Genomic DNA, 22000 nt, shown 5'->3' with positions numbered 1-22000 from the left:
TCCCTTCCTCCCTCTTTCTTTCTTTCTTTCTTTCCTTTCTTTTCTTTCTTTCTTTTTATCTGTTTCCCCCACTCCCTCTTGATATTTCCCTGCACATATCCAACCCAAGAACCCAAGCTACCAATAAAGATTAACAATTATCTGGCTTAACCCCAGTCTTCCTTCTTACAAGGAAATGTTTATGAATTTATTGTGTATATGTATGAAGCACAAGCATTGATTCTCCAAGTAACACAATGTGATGAAAACCAGCTACAATTGCAGGACTTCATAAATTAATATGTTGGTCTTTCATGCTGGTTCCATCATGTATTTCCAGCAATTGGTACAAACTAGTTGTGAAGAATCACTCAGCAATACTGAGCAATGTGGTTTTCATTTATCATATATAGCTTTTCAAATGACTGTGTCATGTAATATAATAGATTTAGGCTCTCCAAATTTATAGCCCACTTTTAATTTTATTTTAAATTCACCTCTGGCCAAAAAAAAACACCAAAATCTATACAGACAGTTAGAAAGTGTGCACATTATCATCCAGAATTGTAGCCTTAGATATATAGTAAGAATAGCATAGCCTGTAATAGGATTTGCAATGACACTTCTTCAATCAGCCATTCTTAGTGTCCAGTTCTCATTCCCATACATCATTATAAGGAAGATTATTGTTCTAACTAGCCTGCCTTTTGTATTGATATCAATATATTTGCTTTTCCCGATCATATTTATATTAGCCATTGCAGGGCGCCCTCCCAGGTTTAGCCTGATGCTTTAACCACTACACCAAACTGGCAGTTTTCTATATATAATACTAATATGTAAAATGGTTCGCAAGGTCATGAATATCAAATTATGCACACTTTATTTAATTTGTTGTATATCTGCAGATTCTCCAATGGGGCAAATGAAACTTTAAGTCCTGAACTACAACATGAAAACCTCACTGACATTGAAAATAAGGAATATAAAGAAAGCACAACCCTACAAATCAGAACAGCAGTGCCAAGTCCCCACCAGGAATTGCAGATCATAGTGCCAACTGAGGAAACACTCCCAACAAATACAGAGCAAACTATTGTGGATTTTTCTGGAGCAAAGCAAGAAATAATCCCCTGCTACAAAATCCCTCCCAAAGTGATCGAAGCCCCTAAAGTACACTGCACGGAGGCGTCCGCCTTCACTGGAGGCAAGCCTGGCTCTACAGTTGAGTTGCAGTTGTCCTTTCCACCTGACAGGAATAAAAGCAGCAGCACTGGGTCTGGTCTGACTATTGTGGAGGTCCAAGAGAGCAAGCCCCTGGAGACAGGATCGATCCTAACACAAGAAGCGACTAGCTGGGTAAAAGAGCCTTCTGCCCAGTGGGCAGGCAAGATAGTCCAGATTGTTGGTGGCAAAGAGATCCAAGTGACGCATGAAGGTGAGAGAAGAGAACCCTCTCTAACTAAGGTTGAAGTGATTCTGGACTGTTCTGACCAGGCAAAAGGAGCATCCAAATTTCTGGCCGAAAAGGGGTGTGTAGAGTCTCAAGTAGAAGGAGGGCAGTCAGAAGCACCTCCTTCTGTAGTCTCCTTTGAAATCTCATCAGAAGGCACAGAGCAGGGGGAAGACGAACAGCCCTCTGAAAAGGAACCCAGCAGACCTCACAAACATCGGGCAAGGCACGCCAGTAAGTACAGTGTAGCTAAACTGGGTGGCACAGCATGTTGGTTTTACTTTGTGAAAGGCAATCTGGCAGAGAACAGTTGCAACCATCTGCTTAGTAGGAATAAATATTTCAAAGAGGAATTGCCTAAATATGTCTCCTTTTCTTCTTCCTTCGCTCTTCTTTAAACAACTGCCTTTTCTTTATTTATGCGTTGAAACTATTTTTGCAAATTCCGTTAACATGAATTATGACAAGCAGGCGATATGCTTTGTAGCTCTAACTGCAGAGCACATTTTGTAATACAAATCTGTTCATGAGATATTAATTACTAACTTTTTTCTTCTGGATATGTTTTTATTAGAAGTCCATTAGATAATTTAAGAAGGGCTTAAAAGTTAACTTTAAAAAAATCCCAGAAGGAAAAAGAAGGGGGGGGGGAGGAAAGGGGAGAAAAGAAAGGGAAGGGAAGAAGAAAGGAAAGGAAAGGAAAGGAAAGGAAAGGAAAGGAAAGGAAAGGAAGAACCAAGTAATGAGGTTTGATGATGCTTGCTGAAAGTTACTTTGACAGACACCAGCATGTGTATTTTTGGCTAGTTATATGATCCTTTCAGTTTTGCAAGGCTTCCCTAGTTTGTAAAGTGAACTTTCTATTCCTTCTGCTTCCTATACCTGGAAATGAGTACAAAATCTAGGCAAAGACTGCAATTGGAAGTAACCTAAGGACCAAATAGTAATAAAATTTGAAAAGACAAACTTGAAAAATATTTTGTCAAAGCATCTGCTTGTTTATTCAATTCTATTGTTGGCATCTGGCCAATCATTTCTGACTATTTCAAGAATTCCGTCAAGGGATTTCACTGCAAAATGGCCAAGGCATGATGACATACTCTAGGCTCTGAGCTATCTTAACAGAGCCTGTCAGGTTAGGCATGTTCACCCATTGCAAATTCCTCCATATGCATATTTTTAGGACAACAGCCATTTGTAGTAACCTGTGGATTGTACTGTTGCTTAGATATAAAGTGTCCATATGTGAGGCACATTTTTACATCATATTAAATGATGTATAAAGGAAGAGCACACATCCTTGGCATTTTGGCCCACTTATGCCTGACGGATTACATCATTACTTTAAAGAGAAATGAGTAGAATCATACTAATCATACTAATATATTTCATCTGATACGTGGAGATACTTCAGTTTGAATGCCTTTAGGATTCCAAAACTTAACGTGAAAAGAGAAAAGATAAAGATAGATTTCCATGTCACAAATTAATTTCAGAAGCAGTCAGTTTTAAGGACAACTTGCAAGTGGTTATGAGAGTACATTTATGTGGCTATATCTACAACATGGACAGCCATCTGTCAGAAATGGTATAGAGTCTTCTGTTTGAGCAGGGGGTTGGACTAGATGACATACAAGGTCCCTTCCAGCTCTTTTCTGATTGATTGATAGCAAAGTAACAATAGAGATGGTTTATGGAGCCTAAGAGGTAAAACAGCAAACTAAATCAATTGTTAGGATGTCTGGAACAACTGGTTTTTATTTTTATGAAGCAACCGCAAATTGTTACCTAGAATGTATTATTATTATTATTATTATTACTTTTTCACTACCATGGAAGAAATCTCAAATTCCAAAATATCTTTGCATTGCAGAATGAGTGATAGTTGCACTAAATTGTGAAAATGTAAGTACTGTATAACTGGCAACATAGATTAGAAAAGGGTAATTCATCTTATGATAAACATAATATTAACAATGTCTAACAGTTGTTTCAAGATAAACCCAAGTTTATATCCTCTTCAGTTCTTAAAAAATGTTATTAGCAGCCTGATTACAGTATATATAACATTTATGTTCATTTTAGATTATAAACTCACACTATCATTTAGTATTTAGTTTAGCTTTAAACTTTCTAAGTCAACTAGATTCCCAATCAACAATCAGAAAGCATTTGGTCAGATCTGTGTTCTCATTTTAAAATAAATGTGTTAGAAAAACATGCTAAATATTTGTACAAGTCTTACTTTTAGGGAGCAAAGTAGGTTTTCATAATATTTTAGGATTTTATCTGAAACTGAACTATGAACTCAGTAGGTTATTCTGCTTTATAATGCTTTATACTGCTTTTAAAACCAATTGCAAGTACAATTTATTACATGTTATGAAAAGGTACACAGACATAAACCCTCTTTGGATGTTCCTTCCTACTTGGGCTCCAACAATACATCAACTTATTTTTCACCCTGGGTTTAATTTAAATTACTTTCATGATTACTTTCAGACAGTTTGATAGTAAGATAACCAATGATTTCTTGTAGTATGTGCACATCATCAGTAACACGTGATATAAGCCAGATATGCTTGTTCCCTTTGAATCTGATATTTTCATTTTAATGAACATCATATCACAACTTGGCCATAATATATATATAGTTTGTAGCCTATAGAGTATATGGCTTGCATCCATGATAATTTATCCAGCTATCTATATAAATTTGTGACTTGCTTGTCCTGAATGCTCAATATGGACAACACATTTCAAACCAGATAGCAATTATTCAATTAAAAAAGAGGAAAAAAAATAAAATGTATTGCTTATGAAAATAAATAAAATAAATAATTTTTATGAAGATAAATCATTTATTAGTTTACATGTCTTCCAGTTCACCATTGTCAACCATCTGGTATTCCAAATATATTACTGACAGGGACATACTGTTCATTCTAAGAATACATGTTGGCAAAAATATTCTCTCCAGAGTCTAAAGAAAATGCCAGACTAAATGGTGAAGGATCCATTGCATGTTGTCATTTCCCTGCTCTTGGTCTGGAGACCTCAACATGTCACCTAGAGACCTAGTATGTAATCATTGGTGTTAGCAAACTTCCTTTTCCCTCCTGACCTTCTAGAAATTTCATACTATTTAAAAATTAAAAGAAAGGGAGTATGCCAGTTTCAGAATAATTTGAAGAATGCCTCTATGATGTACATCAGGCCCGTAAGAATATTTAAATTGTGGGTGGCCACAGTCCACTTCTTCATAAAAAAAAAGTAGAACACCATCCAAAAAATAAGGACAAGTAAGCAGAGAAGAGGTGACAGGTAGCATTTTGATAAACTGGTTCCTTGAAGCTGATTATTCTCACATGACTGATTTTTTATGAATGAACAAACATACATACATACACACACACACACACACATACTTACTGCCTTCCAAATCCTGTACACTTGTTCTCAAAATTCCAAATAATCAACGTTTATTTTTATTGGTTAGGAACAGCATAAAATATCCCTACACACACACACAGACATGCATATACTGAGCTAGAAAAGATTTATTATATTCTTCTCAATTTTACTCAGTAATATTCAATAGTTAAACAGTGTAATTTCATGGGGAGTATTGTAGGATTCTTTTCCTTAAAAAAGGTCTCCAATAAAACACTTCTGGGTGGGTGACCTTGGGCCAGTCCCTCTCTCTCAGCCCTAGGAAGCAGGCAATGGCAAACCACATCTAAACTCTTGCCATAAAACTGCAGGGGCTCATCCAGACAGTTTCTAGGAGTTAAAAAACAACTCAAAGGCACAAAATAAATGAAAACTAAAATAATAATTTACATTTTTAAGTTAAAAATAAAAATTAAAAATCAAATTCTAATACAGCACAGAACAAGAAAAAACTAATTCATCCTAGAGCCTATTAGCCCATAGTTGGCTATAAAGAACTTGGACTAGATTAAAATTTAATAATAAATTACTTAAATGTGATTATTATATTCAAAAAATAGTCCATTATATAAATTACATTGCATATATTTCAATCCAGATAATGTTTCAACAAGAAAAAATCCTGTATGAATTATTTATTATTACAGAAGTCAGTCTTGTTTGAATTAGTATATATAAATCCTAAAACCTCTCAAAGTGCTGCAGGTCCAAGTTAATATCCAGCATAAAAAAATACGCCCCACTTATTAATCTTCTACCTTACTTTGTCCATATATCTACTTCTTTCTGGATATATATATAACATCAAAAGTTTGTGTAAGTTGAGATAGCAAATCTGTGAGAAGAAAAGATTAATCAAAGAATGTCACTAATGAAGGAATGCTTGCTATGGAATGGTGATGGTTGCAACTGTGGGAAAAGATTAATCTTAATGCCCTGCCCATACTTCCTTTGTAGGGGAGAGGAATCAGACTTTAAATAAAGAAAGAATTGTATGACAGGCTTATAACCCAAATAGCTATTGTTAAAATTGTTGTCATGTTATCCACTAAAATATGCTCTTTATTCTTTTCCTACAGGGCTGAGAAGGAGTGAGAGCCTATCAGAGAAGCAGGTGAAGGAAGCAAAGTCTAAATGTAAAAGTATTGCTCTCTTACTGACAGCAGCTCCAAATCCCAATTCCAAAGGAGTGTTGATGTTTAAGAAGCGTCGCCAAAGAGCCAGAAAATATACTTTAGTTAGCTACGGCACTGGGGAACTAGAACGTTACGAAGACGAAGGTGAAGAAGACGAAGGTGAAGAAGGTGAGAAGGAGAACACTTTTGAAGTAACTCTATTTGGCACAAGTGAGTCAGAAATTGATGAAGATTTCTTCTCTGACTTGGATAAAGAAGAACGGATTGTGACATTTGATTGGGATACTGGACTACTTGAGATTGAAAAAAAAAAACGAACGTGGGGACGAGATGTCACAGCTGCTTCCAGAGACCAAGGGCAAAGGGGCACTCATGTTTGCCAAAAGACGTCAAAGGGTAGACCAGGTCACTGCTGAACAAGAAGCAACGAAGATGCAGAGTATGCATAGAATTGAGGCACACCGAGAGGCCACTTCAACAGAGACCATCCAAAATATGAATTCTTCCTTTTATCAAGCAAACCAAGAAGAATCTGCCAGAATGCAGAAAAGCCACATAAGCAAAAGCTACATAGAAATGAACCATAGTCCTAGGACAATAGTTCAGCAAAATGGCATCAGGGTGGTCCCAGAGATAAATATGATGCATCCACCTGCAGAAGCTGTTAGCTCACCTAGTTCAAACAGAACAGCCAAGCCTTTCCCTGGTGTTCAGAACAAAGTGGCAGTTCCATTTTCACCCCCAAGAAGCATGGTTACTCTTCCCTCTGAGCTACCTGCCCCACCTCCTTACACTTCAGTTAGCCCACCACCTGAAGCATTATATAGAACTGTTTTGACTCCAGTGGCCACAAGCATGAGTCAGTCAACATTGTGGTCTCCAACAGAATCAACAGAACAGATTGCCTCCAGGGATGAACGGATTGCTGTGCCTGCAATAAGAACTGGAATATTACAGGAGGCCAAGAGAAGAAGCACTGCAAAGCCTATGTTTACATTTAAAGAAGCCCCCAAAATGAGTCCAAATCCTGCTCTTTTGTCCCTCGTGCAGAATACAGAAGGCAAAAAATCTGCCACCGGCGGCTTTGAATCAGGTCCTGAAGAAGACTACCTCAGTTTGGGAGCAGAGGCCTGCAATTTCATGCATATCCAGGCTGCCAAACAAAAGATCCCACCCCCAGTTGCTCCCAAACCCTCAGTAAAGGTTTCTCCGACTGCCACAACACCTATTTCACCAGTCTGGTCACCCCCAGTTGTGGCTGTTACTCAAGCTCCCATCTTTCCAGTACCAAAGTCTCCAGAAGTAGCAAGCCCAGCAGCCATCAAAATAGCACAACCAGCTTATCCCCCTCCACAGCCTCCACAACCTCCACAGCCTCCTAGTACTTTTCATCTGGAGCCTTCCTTTAAGGGTGCTCAAGTTTCATCACCCCACCAAAGTTATACTCCCAAAACAACACCAATCACTCCATTAGGAAATGCTGTTCTTGCTGGTGGAATGGGGCCAGCTTTTGAGATGCCCCCAGCACTGAGTGGTAAGGGGGCTCAGCTCTTTGCTAAAAGGCAATCACGGATGGAAAAGTATGTAGTAGACTCAGAAACCGTGCAGGCCAATCGGCCCCAGGCTTCATCCCCAACTCCATCATTACCAGCATCTTGGAAATATTCATCAAATGTTCGAGCACCACCCCCTGTGGCTTATAATCCAATCCATTCTCCATCTTATCCTCTTGCTGCTACCAAATCTCAGTCACAGCATCCTGGAGCTACCAAAACTACTAAGAAAAAATCTAAGAAACAATTAAGTTCCTTAGAAGTGATGAAGCATCAGCCATACCAGCTTAATGCATCTTTATTTACTTTTCAACCTCCGTCTGATACAAAGGAAAATCTCCTTCCCAAACACCCTTCAAAGATTGATTCAGTGTCTGCCTTGAAACAAGCTGTACCATCAAGAGTACTCAATGCTGGTTCTCCCTCTAATGTTCAAGCTTCTTCAGTGTATTCTGTACCAGCCTACAGCTCACAACCATTCTTCCCATCGAATGCTTCTAGTCCTGTAATTGAGTCCTATACATCAATGGGCTGCCCTACATTTTTGAAGCAAGAACCAGCAGCATCTCCTGTATTTTCTGTTCCCAAGCCAAAATTCTCAGCCAAGAAAGTTGGTGTCACTGCACAGGTGTGGAAACCAACAACCATTGAAGAGTAAAACATAGATACAACTCACTGTTCAATTGCCATTAATTCTTTATAATCATAACCTGACACCCAAAATGATCCTCAGCTCACTTAATAATTTTCAAATATATCACATAAAATCAGGGTCCAAAAAAAGCTTAAGCCTGAAAATGTATGCTCATTTACCATGATGTAATAAAGTCAGTGATAATTACTTCAGGTAAATGTGCATACATTAATTATTTTACATGAATTAAAATGAATATTAATTTGCAAAAATTGTATGCATTTATGTATACAATACTTTTATTACTATTATCTAAGCAGGCACATAGGATATTCTATAACAGTCATGTACTAGTATTAAGTGAGTAGCATGTTAGGCATTAGTGCTTTGATACACATATGCATACTCAGTGGATTCTGTTCCTGCATTTTATCAATTAGAACAAAGTTTTCACAAAGTTTTACTGTTAGGGAAGGAAAATATGCTAATCTAACAGCCTGGGTATAGCCACCCAATTATTTCTGGGAAATGGTAATGTTATCACTCATGAATACAGCTTGTATACAACACAGATTTGACCCAATTCTGCAACTGAATCCTTAGAAAATTCTGTTAAGCCTCCTCATTATAATGGGGTGAGTCCTACTGTTAACTTTTTGTACTGCATCTATGATAGTGGGACTGTATAACTTTCTTTTTATATTCCCACAATCAAAAGTTAAATGTGCAAAATTGTAAAATCAAAGCGGCAATTCCTTGATTCTCAACTAAGATTATAAACAGGCCAGCAGAAGTACATGATTTTGAGAATATTTCTATGCAAACATTAAACCTGATGGAGACACTCAGATAATAAGGCTGTGTTTCATATAATTCCTATCCCCATAAGAGGATAATTTGTGTATGTTAAGCACAGATAGGTTGCTTTTATTTTGTTAAGTTGTAATACTTTAACAGAATGGGGCCTTCAGGGTAGCTTAAATATGACACACTGTCATGAATTACCTCTGATCTCTCACTGCTTGCAACTATAAGTATCTTTTAAGGAAGATTATAGCAAGTTCTGGAAAAAGAAAGACATTAGGGAAGGAAGCTTAGGCTGTTTCCCTGTTTAAATAACGTTGATCTCTTCAATATTAGCATAGTCCTTTGACTGTCATATTACGTATCATTAGGAAACAAAACAATTAGAACTCTTGAAGAAGCAAGAAGATAAGCTGGCTTCTACAGCTTTGGAAATGGTGCAATATATTGTTGTGAAAGCAGAGAGACTAAAATCTGAAAGGACCTATCAGTTTTGCAACCAGAGTAGTGATGTGCCTAAAATCTGATTGAAATATGATATAGCTTGACTCCTAACCTCATTGCTGATCTCTTAGGCACATTCTTGTTTTCACTTGGGACTTTCTAATCTTGCTTCTTTCACTTGTATTTCTTTTCACTATATTTTCACTATATTTTCACTCTGCTTTTAATTAACATGTGGTGGACCAGGAGGATCAAGTCACTGTTACCATGCCATCTTCTGCTAAGATTATACCTACTTATTTCAGTCTGTGGATACAAACGGACAATATTTTTATGTCCAATAATGTTTTGATCCTTCAGTGGATATTTACAAATCAATGCACTCAGATGAGTTTAACCTATTTTCATGAAAAGTAACTAATTGATGGACTTTTCTCCTTCTTTCCCTGAATCTGTCTGCTAATAATTACTTAAACTAGTACAACAAACCAATAGCATAGTCCTATGTCTTTTACAAGGTAATTCCTACTATTGCCTGAGGAATTTACCCTCAGAATATTGTCTATAGAATTGTACCTAAATAGTATGAATTATATTCTTAGTTTAAGATTAGTCGCAACGATGGTGAAACAGTTGAATAATAACATTTTATGTAAAAGCCCTTACTACTTACGGGCAAAATGTATTGAGGTCTGCTTTGGGACCTGCACAGTACCCATCAAGATTAGTGTTGTCTATTTTGACTCTGAAGTTCAGGTTGAGATCTTTGTCAACACTGCTACTTTGTCCTGTTAATTGGAGATGCCAAGGAGCTCTGCTATCAGTCATTTACTGAAAATTCTTGACTTCTTGGATTTGTTTGAAAATGAAATGAACTTGTGCTCTGCCTGTTACTCTGTTCACAATAATCACTTGGCTAGGGCAATCCAAGAAAGAGAGATAGTAATTTGTCCAAACATTAAAAGAATGATATGAAATTAATTTCAGAAACTTCTGATTCAATATTACTAAAATATAAATGGTTGTGAATCATATACATGCACCTACTCAGCTTTACCAATAAAATGTCTTTATAGACAATGTATGCCCTGACACACAGAAACATAAACCAAAGTATAGTTTCCTGGTTTCTATTTCCACCATTGTGGCATGACATCATGGTTAAAAAGAAAAATATAAGAGAAGCCATTGTTAAGTTGCAATTAACAATGCAAATTGCATTGCAGGGCTGTCAAACGTAAGTCCGAGGACTTAACAGCCATAGAATATGTTATATGAACAGATTGCTGGAGACTGTGAAATTATGGACACAAGACACGTGAGAACAGCATTTCCTCTATGGTATAGATGGCGTTTTTTGTCTTTGTGAGGTTGAAGATTTGGGCATGTTGAAGATGAAATTTAAAAAGGAAAAAGTTGTGAAATGTGCCTTATGTGTTTTGAAGAGATTCAAGATTTTATATATGCAGATCAAGCATTCCTTGACAATACATATTTTTATCTATATTACATAAACAAACTGCTAGACTAGCACCTTGGCCTTAAATATATTGATCAAGTATCTTAATTACCACAGGACCTATGTCTGGTGTTCCAAGTGCTAGTTGGTTTTAGATAAATTATTTTATCTGAATTAGCCAATATTGGAAGTCAAGGGTGATTGCTTATTTTTTTTAATGACTCAACATATTCTGCACAGAAATGTATACAGAGGATTCTTTTCAACACAAACTAAGATTATAAGGTACCAATATTTTAATCCTCTTGAGATCTTTCTGTTCATTTTCCAATTGCAACTTGCTGTATTTTTCTCTAACATTAAAATTGTTCCTTTCTTCTTTCTTTTTCTTTTTCTTTCATTTCTCAAATATTCATCTACAATTTTAAAATAGTAGCTTTCCTTTCTTCCTTATTTACTTCCTTCCCTAAAATAAGTCAGAATACTGCATTAAAGTAGATCAATAACTTCACTGAATTCATATTCTTGAATCTGAATAAATTGGCCCTTAACTATATTACCACTAGCAACTTGGTTCTTGGAGTAACATTATAGTCTTGTGTCTTTCTGCCAAATGCTGGACCAAGGAATTAATCAGAATATTTTCCCAGTCTTGCTGACCTATAATGTCATTCTGTTTCAGGGGCTTATGCTCCCAAGGGTGGTTATTCTGCTTCTATGTATTTTTTATTATTCTATAATTTCATATTTCTGTTCGTCTTCTCAAGCTCTTCCCTAAAGAATTCCTCAGCTTTGAGTATGGTGAATGGCTCTTATCATATCTGTCAAAATTGGATTAGGAATTGAAACTAATAGGGTGAGATTCTGTGAATATGCATATAGAAATTTTAATGCAGACACACGGGTCTGATCTTATTTATTCATTTAAGAAAGGTGTAATGTGTTAGCATGAATTGCTTTTTATTGAAATCTATGCTTTCTGAAGTAGATTAATGAATGCCTTGAGGCCTGAAAGTGTGACTAAACCCAAAAAAGTGAAAACAGCAGTCATGATCTTATAACCAAAGCTCCACTCCTTTCTTGTGTGTGATATGAAGAAATATACAAAAGGGTTATGACCACTGTCTTGATTTTTTTTATCCTGGCTCCCATCCTCCACTGCCCATTGACTGACCAAGTTATTGAGAATTACAATTCTGACACGACTCCATTCATAGCATTCATAACATGGCATGATTTGCCCACAAAAGAAGTCTGAAAAATAAATTTTGTTTTAACTTGTTGAACGTAATTGTTTGAATCAAAGATTGCTTCTATATAAAGGTGTCTTTTATAGTAATCTCTCTCCAGGTTTTTCCTAAAGAAGAATATTAAACTTACAATTATTAAATGCTCTTTTCAAAATAACCATCCCCAATATTTATTTAAGACGACATTGGGGATTTGTATAATGTGTCACTTCAAAGTTTACTTTTAAAGAGTAACTATGGCCCCCTATATATTGCTATGGACCTGGGAAGGCATGTTCCCTTCCTGAGTTAGCGAGAGCTTTAGAATGCTTTTCATATTTTACTTCACAGGGAATGGTTCCCAAAGGGGATTGGTAACAGAATACAGTGCTTCTCGCCTCTTGGTCAAATATGGCCTAGGGATAGGAATGACTGAAAGCCATGGCCAGCTGCTGAGTAAGTGTGAGTGACTTCAATGAATAGTACCTGTTCCTACTGTTTAAATAAACCAATTACTATCACTCTTAACCACAACTCCAATAACTAACTGGCATTCTTATTTAAAGGCACAGAACTATCAAGGAAAAATAGAAATCATGATTTAAGGTTTTGTAGAATAGTCTCGAACCAATCTGAATTGTCAAGGAATTGCCATGCTTTGTTTTATTTTTGAAGTGCCCACATTTTCACATTTTGGGACAACTTTGTATTAATTTCACTAGAAAAGGAACAAATTGAGAAACCAGCAAATAAGATAAGGAACACAAAACTTTGGAGAGTTGTGGAAATTATTAAACTTTGTGGAATTTTGCCACTGTTGCTCTGTCAAAAGTATTCTCCACATAATTTTCATGCTCCAAATCATGATTATCAAATGTTAAATGCAGAAAAATATATATTTATCCTACTCTTGTATAAAGCTAGTATGACATAAGGACAACATGTGAAATCGGAGTTGGATAGTATTCTGACACAAAGGACATTTATAGTCACATAGCAATGGGTGTTTTCAGGAGTGACATTCAGAAGGTTCTAACAGGTTCTGGGGAACTGATAGCGGAAATTTTGAGTAGTTTGGAGAACCAGCAAATACCACCTCTGGTTGGCGCCAGAATGGGGTGGAAATGGAGATTTTGAAGTATCCTTCCCCTGCCACACCCACCAAGCCACACCCATAGAGCCGGTAGTAAAAAAAAAATGAATTTCACCACTAGGTGTTTTCCTACTATAGCTCCTTCAGGTGCCTCTCTTTCCTATTTCCCAATTTCATTACACAAAAAGATCCAATTGGCAGAATGGCCTATGGAAAGTGATTTTGGAGGAAATTAATAATTAACACTTAAGCATACACACATACCAGATAGCCACCCTCATCAAATTCTTGCAGCCCCAACATTCCATATTGCAGTCTCTAACAAATATGAACTTGCAAAATAAGTGCTTTATATAGGTTCTCACTAAGGAAGGAGGAAAGAACTGAACTGAAGAAGCTTCTTATACGAGAAGCTTATGAAACATTTTCAAGGAAAAAACCAAGTCTAGTTGCCTTTGGAAAGAACACCTTTGGGTTTAGAGCAAGATTTTTTTCTTGACAATACAAAAAGTAAGAAAATGCTCCTGAATTCAGTGACAGTGAACTCAGAAAGTGCCTCTATGTTAGAAAAATATCATTGTCTTTTTTTAAACTACTCTACTGTTCTATAGTATATAGCATAGGAAGGGAAGCAATCGCTAACCACTGAGCTTGTCAGCTGGGAAAGTTGACAGCCCAGGTTTGAGACCTGACTGCAGTATAATGGAGTGAGCTCCCATTACTTATCCCAGTTCCTGCCCACCTAGCAATTTGAAAGCATGCAAATGAGAGTACATAAATAGGTATCACTTTGGTGGGAAGGTAACAACATTCCATGCACCCTGGTGCATAGTCATGCTGACCACACAACCATGGTCTTTGGACAATTCTTGTTCCCTTGGCTAAGAAACAGGTGACCTTTCTGACTCCATGGACAGGTGGCGGCAGTAGCGGGGGATGGTATTGTACATGCAACCTAGATCCTGTGTGTGTACAATGACGCTTCACATGCTCCCTGGCTTATACGGTCTAGTTCCCAACCGGTCCATGGCCCAAGGGTTGGGAACTCCTGTTCTATAACACATTTATTTGGATGATACAATTAGAATATATTCATGCTGCACTTTTTCAAAATAATCCTCTCATTGTAAAAGGACAACGGTAATTAACAGAGAAATTAGACCAATAGGATTCAGTGGGTATTTTTTGGTGCCCTCATAGTCTTTCATACTTTTCCAATCCCTTAAGGATTACCTAAACTACAGAAATCCTAATATATTTTTTCTTTTGGGAAGATATAAACAGTCATGAGATATCTATACCCATAATTCAGAACAATGTCACCAAATTCCCTAATACTTGTAAGTAAATTCAAGGCTACTATTACCACAAATAGTAGTGGTAATAAGAAAAGATTGCTGTATCCAAAATACTTGCCTAGAAGCAGGGACAGATATTTAAGACTTCAGTTCTCATTAATCCCAACCAAGGGGAACAATTTACGGTGATGTTGACTAAAACATCTGGAGATCACCAGATATAGATGTTTTTCACCAGAAATGAAAGAAGGAAAAGAGAAAAACATTCTAATTGAAATTCCAAAGGTAAATGTGTGAATAGACTTGTTTGCTCAAAAAAAATCTTTGAAAGGAGATTTACATGTGATTTATAAAGTAGAGTGAAGCAAAAGAAGATTGAAGTGACATTTATTTTATTTATATCGAGAAAAGTTATGTGTTAATGTGAAGATAAAGAGAATGTTAATCTAGATTAGAATTGCAACAGGGAAAAAAGGTAAAATTGATCTAATGTGTCACATTAATGGTGGTGCAGTGGTTAGAATGCAGTACTCCAGGCTACTTCTGATTGTGGTCTGACTGCAATTTGGCAGTTCGTATCTCACCAGGCTCAAGGTTGACTCAGCCTGCCATCCTTCCGACGTGGGTAAAATGAAGGTCTAGACTGTTGAGGGAAATATGCTGACTCTGTAAACCACTTGGAGATGGCTGTAAAGCGGTATATAAGTGCTATTGCTTTATTAGGAATCAAATTCAAATAGGAATAACGGGAGGGAAGATGGCTGGATAGAAGAAGCTACATTAGTTATTTAATATATAAAAATTCTCTCAATCATCTATCCAGTTTCATAATTTTTAGAAGAGACTTTTGAAGATAGATAATCAGTGGGAAGAAAAATTGAAATAAAGCAAAGGTAAACATTAATTTGTTAAATGGATCAGATACATTCAGCTATGTTACCAAAGAAGCTCATTACTTACTAAGTATTAAGTTATGTAATAAATATATATTTTAATGATCGTTTTTTATGGTTTTGGTTAGGGGAATTCAAATTAGTTTACCTTTACAACATATTCTGGTTTTAAATGGTATAAGGTAAAGGTAAAGGTTCCCCTTGCACATATGTGCTAGTCGTTCTCGACTCTGTGGGGGGGGGGAGAGCTCATCTCCAGTTCAAAGCCGAAGAACCAGCGCTGTCCAAAGATGTCTCCATGGCCATATGGCCGAAGGCGCACAGAGCATTGTTACCCTCCCACCAAGGTAGTCCCTATTTTTCTACTTGCATTTTTACATGCTTTCAAACTGCTAGGTTGGCAGAAGCTGGGACAATTGATGGGAGCTCACTCTATTATGCAGCGCTAGGGATTCGAACTGCTGAACTGCTGATCTTTCTGATCAACAAGCTCAGCGTCTTAGCCACTGAGCCACTGTGTCCCTTTTTTAAAAATGGTATAGGCCAGTGATGGCTAACCTTTTTCCCATTGTGTGCCAAAAGGGGGTTGTGTGCGGGTTAGGTTAGGTCATGCATGCTTTTGGCATGCGATGGACCCATTTTTTGCCCTCCCCAGGCTCCAGAGGCTTTCTAGGAGCCTGGTGAGGCCGAAAACAGCCTCCCTCAGCCTCACGGAGGCCCTCCTGAGCCTTCAGGAGGCTTCCCTGAAGCTTCCCAAGTACGAAAAACGGCTCTATGGGCAAACCGAAAGTTCATTCCCGACAAAAAATGGCTGAAAAAGAAGGCCAAAGTCAGCTGGCCAGTGTGTGCATATGCGCTGGAGCTGACAGGGCAATGCCTCGCGTACCCTAACAAATGGCTCCATGTGCCACCTGTGGCACACATGCCATAGGTTCGCCATCACAGGTATAGGCAAACATTTTAAAAAGAAATTCCATTGTTCTGAATAGATGAGTTATAGATTGAGGTGTGCAAAATGTTAGAAATATTTTTGCACAGTAGTATTTATTTTATTCCCTATGATAGGTGCATTTCTACAGGTGTTTTAGATTTAAATCACTGTAATTCCTAGGCGGCACAATAAAATGTGGGAGAAATGTAGCTCTTTCTATCTGGTAGGCTATATGTGCATACTGTGTGGACCTTTCTCCATCAGGTCTTGCAAATACGGCAGTGGTTGCTTGCAAGGTCTCTTTGCAGCCAAAGGAGTCTCTTTGCAGGCGCAGAGAAGAGCACAACTTTGAAAGAGAAAGATGGCCCTCAAAGAGAATTTCTTCCATGCAGTATCCATTCCCTTACCCTAATGAGCTTTCTGAATTACAGAGATGCTCAGCTGTTGGGGCTTTTCAAAGAAGAATCTTCCAGTATATTCTAAAAACGTTAGAATGCCAGGATATCAGACAATGGTGCTGGCAAGAATACTGCAAGATCATTTTTCTATGAAATGTTTCTAGACTGTTTTATGCAGTCATTAAAAATTATGTAATTCTAAGAAATATGAGATTAACTCTACTCTTTCAGTGTATGGCCGTGTGTCTTGTAAACCATCATTGCAGAAGATTCTTTTAAAAACTAATAGGGAAAGAATTATGCCAGCCTTAATGTATATATTAATTGACATAATCTGCCAATTAATTTCTGACCAAAAATAATAGTCTCAATAACTGCAACCATTTGCAAAAAAATTCGTTAGCATCTTGTCCTACGTAATTCAGTCTTGTGGGATATTATTCCAGAGGGTGGCAATGCTGAATATCTTATTGTACAACCTAGACTGTTACTTGTTTTTAAACAATGGAATTCAAGTGAGTAATACTGAACTATTATGAAATTCATTTATTACAAGCAGGAAGCTTGTGGTCTTTTAAATTAGTAATGGCATAATTCAATATAATTCTAGTGTTAATCCATGTTGGGTTTACATGTATAAGTTTCAGGTTTTGTGTTTCCATTTTCTATCTCCTCCTTTCAGTATGTCTAAATGTTTACTCCCATTAATTACGCACATTTTTTTAAATTCTATCAAACCCAAGGCTTAGCCTTAACTATAGATCACAGAAAAAAATCTGAATAATAAAAAATGGGTTGAAATAGATAATTCTTTTTCATTTTATTTTAAAACAGCTATTGGGTTTGTACTTGGTGTAGCATTATTGTTTTAAGGGAACCATTTTTAACCATGGAGAAGCAGCATTGAGAAATCCAAAATTGTCTCGTAGAAAACTACTAAAGTATGGCCACTATTCTCCTTTACAACTATAGACTAAACAAAGCTGTGAAAGCAAGTTATCTTAATTGTAATGTATTAGCATTTGCTCCCTTATTTATTTTAATATTTCTAAGAATTCATAAGATTGCCTATTTTTGCCTACTTTGCCTTTTATAATCAGTTTGAACAGGATGAAGAAAGCCATGCACCTATTTTTTGCAAAACATGCTACTATTTTTGGTTCAGGTAGATACCGCCATGAAAATGTGACTATTCTGGTGCTAGACCTTTGTTTATCCTTTTGATCCTTTGCTGAGATCTCATTCCAATAACCTGATTTACAAGAAATGTTGCCATTATTTATAAGACAATTCTTTCTTTCAAGTATGCATTCCCTGCCAAGAGAATTTTCTACAGTTATTAAAAACTAGATCAGCAATGAAGATGCAAATCTTGGTATGGGACATCAGACCAGAATGAGAATTGCTTGCAGGTTTTCTGAAGCCGGGGTACATTAATAAGCCAGGAGCAAGTGCTTCCATTTCAGGGCTGCTTATATAACAGTGTAGAAGTAAAGAACATTAGAGCAGATTTTTCAAGGCACTGAGACAAGCAGAAAAGGCAAGTTGGATGCAAATTTTATTTAGAAATAATATATTAGAAAATGATCATCAGAAGCAGGAAATACCTAGGAAAATATTGATATTCTTTTTTAACCTTCCACTGCTCTACTTAGCATTCTTAGTGCTTCCAATTACAAACCGGATTAACAAGTTACACATTTTGTTTTAAGATCTCATAAACTGTAACTGACATAATACTGTAGACTTTATTGATGATTACAACACAACATCTGCCATTTTCTTAATATTACCTTTATATCAAGAAATTGTAAAGCCACCCAAGCAAATGTGGGACATTACTTAACAATGAATTTAAAGCAGTCTGGTTAACAATTGTGGGTTTCAGTTGATGCAACAGTGCAACAAAAATATAACATGATCCATCTCTTGACATGATGACCTTGGGTTATAATCTGTTGGCAATGTTGCGCCAGAACAGTAATGCTTGTGCAATGTTAAATTAGAATGTTAAATTGCAGATAGTGCTTACAATTTATTTTTAGGTTTTCATAGCTTGATATTTCAAGCAATGATTTTTCCTTCCAGTATTTTCTTTGTTCCATAGTAGCAAAAAAGGTCAAAGAACCAGTGACAACTTTGTAGTTTGTTACACTAATTTATTCATTCATCTTGATTACAAAGACTAGCATAAGAAACAAAACAAAAAGCAAACAACAGAAAACATCCAAGATTGATTTATTTGCATATATGGGTATATCGTAGTAGAATATGCCATTCTAATGTTAGAATATACTGCTGTCAGTGCAACTCTGCTCTTCATCTGTTTCCTGACTGAATGTGACACTGCCATGGATCAAATAGTATAAAACCTTAGGCTATCTCCCAAAATCCACTAGTTGTTGACATGGCTATTTGGATTTTTTTATTTTAATGCTTTCTTGAATTTATTAATAATAGCTGATTACAGGTTCTGGAGATAGTTTCATTAAAAAAGAAAAAAAATATGAAATTATATTTTCCTTTGAATAAATTTTTCAACAAAAATACACCAGCTTTTAAAAATGTTTTTCAGAATGCTTAATTTTTATAACACTGAAAAGCTACTTAGGTAAAAAAATCAATCTTACTACTTCAGTTAAATAGATTAAATACATATATTTGCTCTACTTTTGGAATCTTTTGTCACTGATATTCAAGAATGTAATAACACTAAGACTTTACTGTTTCTAGGAAAGGGGCCATGAACGATCTGTATCAGTTCCCGGATGGCTACCTTCCACTTCTTCCAGATCCATGTCCCCAGTTCCTCCTGTGATGTTCCAATCCACTCCTGGTTATATTACCAAAGCACCAGCAGCAGTTGACAAGCCTGGGAAGAGGCTGACCCCTTGGGAAGCAGCAGCTAAGTCTCCCCTTGGATTTGTGGATGATGCTTTTGGTCCCCAAACCATTCAAGAATCTATTGTTGCAAATGTCATGTCAGCGGCTCGTAGGAAAACATTATCTACACCACCTGATGACTGGAAGAGAAAGGTGGCTTATGAGCATCCAGCTCCAAGTGTCCATGCTAAATTAGCTTCACTTGGAAGGAGCTATTCAGTGGCCACATTACCTGCCAAGATCTCAATGTCTGCTCCTAGCTCCATTGGCCATTATGGTTCCCGTCTGCAGCCTGCATATTGTAGCCAACGTGCCCAAACTGATCCTGGTATGATTTCCATGGAATCCAGGTCTGATTACTGTCTATCAATGTCTGACTCCAATTATAATCCACATCCAAAGGGATGGAGGCATCAAACATGAAAAGCAAATGAGTCTGCTGTAGTTTCCTTCCTTGAAGGTCTAGAATGAGAATCAGAAGTGTGAAGAAGAAGTGTTTTCTGGCCTGGTAAAATCAAGATTTATCTAGAATGGGACCCAGTGCTAATGATTTGTCAGTATTATAAAAGACGTTGATCCCAGATTTTCTTTGCCGTGTGTGTGTGTGTGTGTGTGTGTGTGTGTGTATGTGTGTGTGTCCTTGAGAGAAACATGCATAATAGACATACAGTGGGATGAAATCTAGTTTATATAAAAGCAAATCACAACATGGTGTTTTAATGTACTTCCATGTGTGAAATTTTAAACTGGGAAAGTTATAATTGTGCAATATCAACACCTGTGAGTTATCCAATTAATCATGATAAAAATGTAATCTTAGAGGACATGAAAACAGTTATTTCCTTTTGTTTCTTATGCCAACCTACTTATGGTTAACTAAGTGTCTATTTGTACCACTGGCTATGTTGTGATATGTTGTGTTTTGGTCTTTGTTATTGGCTATGCAAATAGGGAAACATACTGTAATAGGGCCTAAAGTTTCATTAGGCTGATACTTCAAAGTTTTCTAGCTCAAGAAACACACTTCAGTGGATGAACACAGATTTTGCTTTCAGAAGGTCCTAGATCAATTCTTAGCATTTCTGGTTAAAAACCTTACATAGCAGTGGAAGGGAAAGTCTTCTTGCTGAGTTTCTGGAAAGAAGCTGTCATCCGAATAGACAATCTTACCTTCTTGAGGCATCTACAAACTCATGTTATGCTCATTCATTCCAAGTTGTTTTTGCTTATATTGCCAGCTTGGGGAAACACACCAGCACAAATGTCCTCAGCGTCAGAAAATCATTTTATGACTAGAGATATAGCAACAAAAGTGCAATTAGAAATGCATATAGCAGATGACAAGAAATGGAAAGACACTATATTTCCGTAACTCAGTTTGTGATGTAAATCAGTCTTTGGAGCATGCGTAAATCAAAATCAGAATAGAGCTGGAAGGGACTTTGGAGGTCTTCTAATCCACCCCCCTTCTCAAGCAGGAGATCCTATACCATTTCAGATAGGTGGCTGTCCGGTCTTTTCTTAAAAACCTCCAGTGATGAAGCACCTATAACTTCTGAAGGCAAACTGTCAGGTGAATTGTCCTCACTGTTATGAAACTTCTTCTTAATTCCACATTGCTGCTTTCCTTGATTAGCTTCCATCCATGATTTCTTGACTTGCCCTCTGGGGTTTGGAAAATAAATTAACTCCCTCCTCTTTGTGGCAGTCTCTAAAATACTGGAATACTGCTATCATGTCCCTCCTAGTCTAACACATGTGTATTATATAAATATAAGTGGACAACTTGTAAATTCCAGAGAGCGATTCCAGCTTCTCTCACACTGGTCACGCTAGATGCTGTGAATTATAAATCATCAACTGCTGTAGGATCACAGTTATTTTATCCCTGCCTTGGAATATATTATTACTGATTGCACTCTGACTGCAGTACAATATACTACAATCCCTAGAAATTTAAATCCATTTCATTTGCTTCTTTGTTTTAGACTTTAGCTATGCTGTTTTTAATTTCTTTCTAAAAAATCTAATTAGACATTTCAAGAGCAAATAAAATATGAAGAGATTTTCAAAGGTTAACAAAAAAGATTCTAATATATTCACTATTTCCTAAATAAGAGAGAGAGAAATGATTTTTTTTAAAGTCATCGACTTACAACAGGTCATTTAGTGACCATTCACTACGACGGCACTGATCATTTCTCACATGACCATTGTAGCATCCCCATGATCACAAGAGTTACATTCAGATGCTTGGCAACTGACTCCTATTTATGATGATTGCACTGTCCTGAAGTCATGTGAATCCCTTTTGTGACTTTCTGACAAGCAAAGTCAATGGGAAACCAGATTTACTTAAC

The 22000-nt window shown here is 36.8% G+C and overlaps 1 protein-coding gene across 1 annotated transcript in view; it reads left to right on the top strand.

Annotated features, from left to right (window-relative positions):
- SYNPO2 (synaptopodin 2) overlaps positions 1-21080 on the top strand; it is a 110363-nt gene extending 89283 nt beyond the window's left edge. The window contains 4 exon segments of the mRNA XM_032223542.1: positions 888-1666; positions 5965-6335; positions 6337-8202; positions 19491-21080. Coding sequence (XP_032079433.1) covers positions 888-1666; positions 5965-6335; positions 6337-8202; positions 19491-20063 — 3589 coding nt within the window. The 3' untranslated portion in view covers positions 20064-21080.
- The last annotated feature ends 920 nt before the right edge of the window (positions 21081-22000 follow it).

This window comes from Thamnophis elegans, chromosome 9 (genome assembly GCF_009769535.1).
Source record: "Thamnophis elegans isolate rThaEle1 chromosome 9, rThaEle1.pri, whole genome shotgun sequence".
Lineage (NCBI taxonomy): Eukaryota > Metazoa > Chordata > Lepidosauria > Squamata > Colubridae > Thamnophis > Thamnophis elegans.
Note: the sequence above shows the minus strand (reverse complement) of the source record. Positions and strands in the feature narration are given on the sequence as shown.